At 58.3% G+C, this 7,952-nt stretch overlaps 1 protein-coding gene across 1 annotated transcript in view; it reads left to right on the top strand.

Annotated features, from left to right (window-relative positions):
* EFCC1 (EF-hand and coiled-coil domain containing 1) overlaps positions 1-7,952 on the top strand; it is a 35,798-nt gene that overhangs the window by 22,872 nt on the left and 4,974 nt on the right. Inside the window, 3 exon segments of the mRNA XM_007465300.1 lie at positions 3,062-3,219; positions 5,469-5,607; positions 6,738-6,883. Coding sequence (XP_007465362.1) covers positions 3,062-3,219; positions 5,469-5,607; positions 6,738-6,883 — 443 coding nt within the window.

Here is a 7,952-nt window from a genome sequence, read left to right as displayed (position 1 = left end):
CCCACAGAAGACCGTCTATACTGCAGCCCTCCGCCCAGCACCGTTGCTGCGGCCCCCCCGGACTAGGCCCTGCGTATGACCTCCAGGTGGCCAAACCCAACGGACACTGTTTGAGTGGCCAAGTGGGTGACGGCGCTTTACACGGGGACGGGAGGAGCAGGAGAGGCAGACGGATTAAGACAAGGAGGCGGTGGAGATGCCTGTGGGACATCCAGGTGGAGATGCCAAGGCAGCAGCTGAGCTGGGGAGCTCACTGGGAAACCAGATCTGAGAAGCCAGAGTTAAGAGGCAGATTTGGAAGCCACTGGTGCTTGAAGCCACAGCACTGGCTGACACCTTACAGAGGGAGTGCATTCGAAGAAGGCACGAGGCCCTCGGGTGGTGCCCGAGGGCCGCGGGGGTTAGGGGCCACGATGAAGAGAAGGGAGTAGCAGAGCAGACGAGAAAGGGTGCAGGGGAGGCTGAGCGTCTCCCGGAAGCCAAGGGAAGGAGGCATCCAGTGAGGGAGCGAGGTGGGGTCAGCCCTGCCTCTGCAGGCCGGCAGTGTGGCGGTGCCGGGTGACAAGATGTGAGCAGAGCAGGCACGGAAGCGGGTGGAAGAGCCATATGGTGGGAGGGTTGTTGCGTTTGTTTCAAGGTGGAGATATTACAGCTCATCTGTGTGACACACGAATGATCCTGCAGATCGACCCAGCAGAGAGAGGGGCAGCGATACAGGCCGTTAGAGACCAGGTGCTGGGTGAGAGTAACACCCCACTCTGTTTCTCTGCAGCCCCGTTGCACTTGGAAAATTCCAAAGTGTGTCCTCATCCGTCCCACTCTCCGAACTCTGTCCTCGCTGGCTTCCTCTTCCCCACTTCGCTGCATGTGACCTGTGGTCACCTAACGAGGACAGCAGCTGGGCTGGGCCATTCCAAGCTTGCCTTGCAAGCTTCCCCTGCACCTGACGGGGCCACTGAGACGCGGGCCTGGAGACAGGGGCCAGAGTGTAAACCCAGCTCCTCCATTTCCGAGCTGTGTGGCTTGAGCCAGTTACTCTGGCAAAATGGGGGGAATGATGGTACCTACCTCGTGGGGTTGTTGTGAGGAAATGTTCAAAGCCCTAGAACAGTGCCTGGCACCGAGCGAGCATGCTGAAAGATTTACTGTTGTGTTGACGCAGGAAGTCGCTCTTGGACGCGGCTTCTGAGACTCCAGTGGCTGAGGGGATGCAGGGAGGGTAGGCCCAGCCTCTGCTAGGAAACTCTGAATAAGGGCTGTCCCCCCATCTCATTTTGCTTGTTGAAGCCCTTAAATAATTTAGGGAAAAAATTAATTCCTCACAGTGGGAAGACTTAGACATTGCCTAGTCTGACTCTATTCAAAATTCCACCCATTAAAGTCCCTTATCTGCTTACATACCTCCTCTGCCAGGAAGCTCACCACCTACCAATGCAGCCCATTCCATTCTTGGTCAGCAGTCCTTGTGAGAAAGTTTTTCCTCAAAGGGAGCTAAAACTGCCTTCTTTTGACTCTCTCTCATCTTTGCTCCCCCTCCCCTTCATCCTGGTCAAGCACTGCCCTCTGGGGCCACATAAAGGCTACTTGCCTCCTCCCCTGAGTCTTGGAGACAGGGACCCTATACCCCGGTGTCTTCTCTTCTTTTGGCTGTGGTCTGAGCCTCTGGAATTGAGAGGGGCTGTCACCTGCCCAAGTAGACCTCAAACGATATGACCTAAGCTCTAATCACACAGTTTCTCTTTGAACCAAGAATCCCCATCCAGGGGGTTCTCACATTGATTACTGCCAAGCACCTTCCCATTCTCGGCTTGCACTGGGGGAGCCTGAAACCAGGCCTTTATCAGTCAGAGTTACTGGCTCATAAAACACAAAAGGTTAGGGCTTCCCTGGTGGCGCAGTGGTTGAGAGCCCGCCTGCCGATGCAGGGGACACGGGTTCGTGCCCCGGTCTGGGAAGATCCCACATGCCGCGGAGCGGCTGGGCCCGTGAGCCATGCCCGCTAGGCCTGTGCTAAACGGATCCGTTCCTATTGCCGTCATTGTTAGGCTCTATCCGTAGCCCCCAGCGTCTCCAGGTGGCCCCCTAAGAGTCACAGGTGCCTGTCACATCTCCCCACGGCACAACTGCTCGGTTGGGGAGAGGCTGCCTCTGTTTTGGGGGAATTCCCCGAGCCTACAGCTCCTTGCATCTCATTGGCTACCTGTGCAGCCCTTAGCCAATCATGGTGGCTGGGGGTGGGATTACGCTGATTTGTGTGCTATGTACGCCCTCCTCTGAGCAGGTGTGCAGCCTGTGGCTGGGGGTGGGGACAATCGGGGAGCTGTCACCCCTGGGGAGGGGGTGCTGGATGGCCCCAAGCGGTGGATGGCTCACCCTGGGCCTCATGTACAACCGTGCAGACCCCCATTTGTTTGGCTCAGCAGGTGGTCCTCTGGGTGGTGAGTTCACCTGACCAACCCTGGGCGCCCACACCTGCTCAGGCTCTCTCTAGTGCCTTCTCCCCGTGTCCCAGTTACTCCGGGACAGCTGCCGTGTTGCCCCCTGACCGGCACGTGGCCAGAGGAGCTCCTGGACAAGCTAATGGCTTCTGGGTCCTTGCCAGAGGCCCGACCGCAAGAACCCAATCAGAGCTGGGAGGACCTCAGAGGCATCGGCTCCAGTGACCCACCTGCAAAATGGAGCCCAAGTCCCACTGCCAGTTCCTATTGGCAGCGCTGGGGTTGGAATCAAGGACCCCTGCTCAGCCCTCCTGGATACAGACGCTCCTCAGAAGATTTTGCCTTTAGTCCCATTGGCTAAAATTCAGTTACAAGCCTACGTCTTAGCTGCAAGGGAGGCTGGGTGAATATCCACCATGGAAGGCTGACTCGGCCATACTGGCCACTGGGTAGGGAGCCAATGGGGTCAGCCACAGAGACCACACAGGGGCTTCTGCAGGCATGTCACAGCTTAGCTGTGCACAGCAAGGAGTGGGGAAGGGCGGGCCCATACCCCACGCTCTCCTGCAGGAAACTGGCTGAGCCCCCTCCCTCCCAACACCTGTGTCTTCCCACACCCACAGGTCGGAGGACAGCCACCTCCCAACCTCACCACGAGCCAGCCCAGAGCCACAAGCCAAGAGTGGTGAACCTCAGGATGGTGGGAGCAGAGGCCCAGACCTCCCTCCAGAGGGAGCCTGGGGCTCCGACAGCAGCTCGGGGAGCAGACCCCCACACGAAGGTTTGTCCCGCACACCCAGACTTGCTGCCAGCTCACGACTGACCAGGCTGTGCCCCAGCCCTGCTCCCAGGGTCCTGTCTGAGCCGATGCTGCAGTCTGGCCTCCAGACAGAACCTCATCCCCTACCTGCTGAGGCTGGGCGTCCCCAGCCCCCAGCCCCCCCCTACACCCGGACCTGAGAGCAGACACCCAGTGGGAGAGGGTGGGATCCAGGGAGGCAGGTTCTGGCTCAGCATGGGAGAATATGTCTCTTGTCAATCCCGTGTAGGGGTGGGTCGGGCCAGGGAGCTGGGGTGGAGCAAGCTGCCCATCATAAGAGGTGTGTAAGTAGAGCTGGACGGTCACCGCTCAAGAAGAGTGCAGAGAGGCCCATCATCTTAATGAACCTGGGTCTGGTGGCTGTGGAGCATCAGGAGGAAAGGAGAGAAAAGCTGTCTGAGCCAGTAGGCCTCTTCCAGCTCAGCTGCAGGCAGGAGTGGACGGGCTGCCGGGTGCCATCCCTCCCACCCGATGTCACAGCCCCTACTGCCCCTGCCTCGGGCACTGGGACAACTGTGACGATAATGACACCACACACACACACACACACACACACACACACACACAAATCATCATCAGGAAATCCCCACAACGAAAAACACATCATCAAAAAGTCATGGACCAGTCACCTCAACCCTGTTCTCTTGGGTCTGGGACACTTTTTATTGAGACAAAACAGAACGGCCCTGAGCCCACCCAGCTGGGTGTCCAAAATCAGGACACCTGAGCCAGTGGTTCCCAAACTTGCCAGCCAGCCAGGATCACCCAGGAGCCTCATGAAATGCAGGTGCCCAGGGACTTCCCTGGTGGCACAGTGGTTAAGAATCCACCTGCCAATGCAGGGGACACGGGTTCGAGCCCTCGTCCAGGAAGTTGCTCCCACGTGCCGCGGAGCAACTAAGCCCGTGTGTCACAACTACTGAGCCTGCACTCTAGAGCCCACGAGCCGCAACTACTGAGCCCACGCACCTAGAGCCCATGCTCCGCAACAAGAGAAGCCACTGCAATGAGAAGCCCGTGCACCGCGACGAAGAGTAGCCCCCGCTCGCTGCAACTAAAGAAAGCCCACGTGCAGCAACGAAGACCCAATGCAGCCAAAAATTAAAAATAAATAAATAAATAAATTTGTTAAAAAAAAAGAAAGAAAGAAATACAGGCGTCGAGGTCCACCGCCAAGCTGCTGAGCGTGATGCTCTGGAGGCAGGAAGGTGGAGGATTCCACGGCCGTGCCAGTCAGGACACTGACCAGGAGTGAACCGGCTCTAGTTAAAGGGAACTTGCTGCTTCACAGAACTCACTTAAAGGCCCAAGAGTGTCAGCAGACCCCATCCCTCCCGGCCTCACCTGCCGTCCTGTGCATGGGCTCCCCTCACACTGACAAGGCGGCCCCCAGCAGTTCAGACCCACGCCCTCCAGACCCCAGGCTGGAGGAACAGCGGTGTCACCCTTCTCTGGAAGTTTGAGTCAAGTTTTGGCCTGACTCTCCCTGGCTACGCTGGATCCCTGGCCCTGCCTGCACCAGTCATGTGGCTGGGTGGTCTGCGCTCTGACCGGCCAGGCTGGACTCACATGTCCCCCGAGCCAGAGTGGAGTGGAGGTGCCCCCGGAGACGGGGCCCGACGCGGGGCAGCCGGACCCCAGGAGGGCACGACACAGCCCGGGGTTTCTGATGCTCATTCCGGCCGGAGTGCACCAGGAGGCACGGCCACGTCGGGGATCACACTGAGTCACACGTGTGACGCCCCTCCCTGCACATGCCTGGACGTTGGAGGCATGCGGCCCCTGAGAGTTGCAGATCGGTTCACTGGGTGCCCGCGCCCCGCAGAGCCCCGGCCCAGCCCGAGACAGGGTCTTGGCCCCCTCGGCTGGGATCACCATGTCCTCAGTGGGAAATAACACGCCGGTTGAGGGCACAGATGGGCCCCGGCTTCTCAGCAGAAAAGAGAGGAAGGCTCCTCACTCCCAGTGTCCCCGTGCGAAACCCAGGGAGGGGGTCCCGGGCCAGGGACACGGGAGGGGGCCGCACGGCGCAGCCCAAGGGGGTGGGAGAGCCACTATCTGGTGGAGGGGGTGAGGGACCGGCAGGGGAGATGGCACCAGGGCCTCTCTCCCCTCCCCCCTGCATCCCCCGGCGAGCTGCCTGCCTCCCCTCCCTCTGTCCCTTATCTGCAGCCCGTGCTTCTCCAGCAGTGGACGAGCTTCTCCAGCAGTGGACGAGCAGCTGTTCCGCTCGGTCGAGGGCCAGGCCGCCTCTGACGAGGAGGACGACAGTGAGAAGCGGCATCAGGAGCAGGGGCCACCGGCTGAGGTCAAGGCCCTGCTGGCCGGCCTCTCCAGCTGCGGGCGTGGGTGCGTGTGCCGGTGAGGACGCCCAGGACCGGGCACCAGGGCGCCGGGCTCTCACAGTCGTCCTGGAAGCGCAGGGCGGCCCCTCCGTGCAGTGACAGACCCTGAACGTGGGAGGCCGACCCCCGATTCACGTCCAGGCTGGGTCACCTCCCTGCCCGCTGACGCTCTGTCCCGTCTTCTGTTGGGGGAGGGGAGAAGCCAGCGCCCGGCATGCGTGAGGGTGAAATGAGATGAGCCAAGGCACAGTTCCTGGTGGTTTAATCCCCACTGACTCTCACTCCCTTGGCCGCGGTCCCAGGACCTGCCCCGAAGCTCTAGTGGGACCCTCAACACATCAGTCCCTTTCCTAACCCACTGCTCCCGACACCTGGGGTGCCTCGGCCAAGTCGCCCAACTTCTGAGCCTCAGTCTTCCTGTCTCTCAGATGGGACAGTAACACCTGTCTGACAGAGGTTTTGTGAGGATTCTCCATCAAGGATGTAAAATGCCCCACGGGTACCCGATCCCAGCAGGTACTCCACTGGGGGGCGGCCTTGACTTTTTAAATGATATTGTAAGGTTCCGTTGATTTTCCAGGGTCATTGTTATCACCAACCCTTTAAGTCAACAAACATATACTAAGCACCTACTCTGTGCCAAACAAATTTGGGGGCACCAGGAAAACAGCATTAACCAAGACAGGCCCTCTGCCCTGGAGCCTCTGTTCCAGTGAGTGGTGACAGGTGTGAGGGAGAGGCGGGGCAGGGGAGGGCCTCTGAGCAGGTGCTGTTTGAGCAGAGCCCTGAAGGAAATGAGGGAAAAGCATTCCAGGCAGAGGGAACAGCAAGTGCAAAGGCCCAGAGGCATGTAGGAGGGGCCATAAGGAGCCTGCGGTGGCTGGAGTAGAAAGAGTGAAGGTGGGTGGGAGCGAGGTCGGGAGGTCACGGGGCAGAGGGGGCGAGGCCTCTGGCTTTTGCTCTGATGAGATAAGGAGCCGCGGGGGTGGGTGAGCAGGGGGTGCCACAGCCCCGCTTAGCTTTCAGGGGAGACAGACTTGGTAATAACACCTCACCCCCCCCCCCCGCCCCCGCCAGGCTGGAGCAGACTTTGGAAAGCAGCTCCCTCAGGGCTGGCACTCTCCTTTGCTGCAGGTGTGACGACAAGACGGCCAAGAAGCTCACGATGTACCTCACCCACTTTGGCAGTGCCGACCGTGCCCGTGCCCTGGGGGAGCTGGAGCAGCTGGAGACCCAGGGCTGCAGTGGGAAGACCCTGGGGGCACCAGGGGAGGAGGTCAGCTGAGTCCCACAGGCTGAGAGCTGGACCAATGCTAGAGTCTCTCACAGGCGGAACTGAGGGATCTCAGCCAAGGGCTATGCCCCATTCCCAGATGCACAAACCAAGGCTCGGAGAGAAGATGATTTAGAGCTAATGAAGAATGTTTTGGTTGCAAGTTAAAGGATACATCTCAGATTAGCTCGAGTGAAAAACAGGAATTTATTAGAGTACGGAGCTGGGAGAACAGTTTCAAAAGAACAGCTAAGATGAGCTTGAGGCACTTCAGCTTCCTAAGATGGATCCAGGGACTCAGACTGCCTCCACCTACCTGCTCTGTAGTTTTCTGGGTGCTGACCTCACTTTCCCCTACTTCAGAGGGACCTGCTCCATGTGGCGGCGGGAGGGAAGGCAGGACCACAGGCAGCTCTAGGCTCCCATCAGCCCACGGAAGAAACCCCAGGGGGACAATAATAGCCCAATACATTAAATCCCAGGGAAGAACTCCAATGGTCCAGGCTCAGTCATGTGTCCATGCCAGGGCTAACCGTGTGGTAGGCTGGCAGGGTCCCATGATTGGCAGCTCCATCAAAGTCAGATGAAATGGATGAGGGACACTGCCCTCAAGGAAAATTAGTGAGTTTGTTGCAGAGAAGGGTGGCGCCGGGCACCACCAAGAGAGGTGTCTCCATCTCAACAGGACCACTTAGCATGTTTTTTCTTATCTGTCTACAGCATGGCAACTTCCCTGTTCCATAGTAATCAAACATGGAATGCTATGGAAAGTTATTATTTCCCTAAGCCCTCTAGCACAATGCACTTTTGCAAATTGATTTTGATAAAAGAGTTTTATATTTATATACCTGAAATTCTAAATCCATACTGTTTTGTTTTGTTTGTTAAACATATCTGTGATCTGATACAGTTCCAAAGGGCATAGCAACCACTCCTTTCTAATTAAATCTCAAACAGGCGGCTGGGGGGCTCAGTTACTGAGAGCCACAGACTATGTTCCCAGGCCTCCTCTCTCCTGCCCGAAGCTGAGCGTCCAATGGCACCAGGCCTTCAGCTGCTTCTCTTTCCCTCCGTCT

This window comes from Lipotes vexillifer, unplaced genomic scaffold (genome assembly GCF_000442215.2).
Source record: "Lipotes vexillifer unplaced genomic scaffold, Lipotes_vexillifer_v1.1 scaffold1115, whole genome shotgun sequence".
Taxonomy (NCBI): domain Eukaryota; kingdom Metazoa; phylum Chordata; class Mammalia; order Artiodactyla; family Lipotidae; genus Lipotes; species Lipotes vexillifer.
This window is presented reverse-complemented; position numbering and strand designations above follow the sequence as displayed.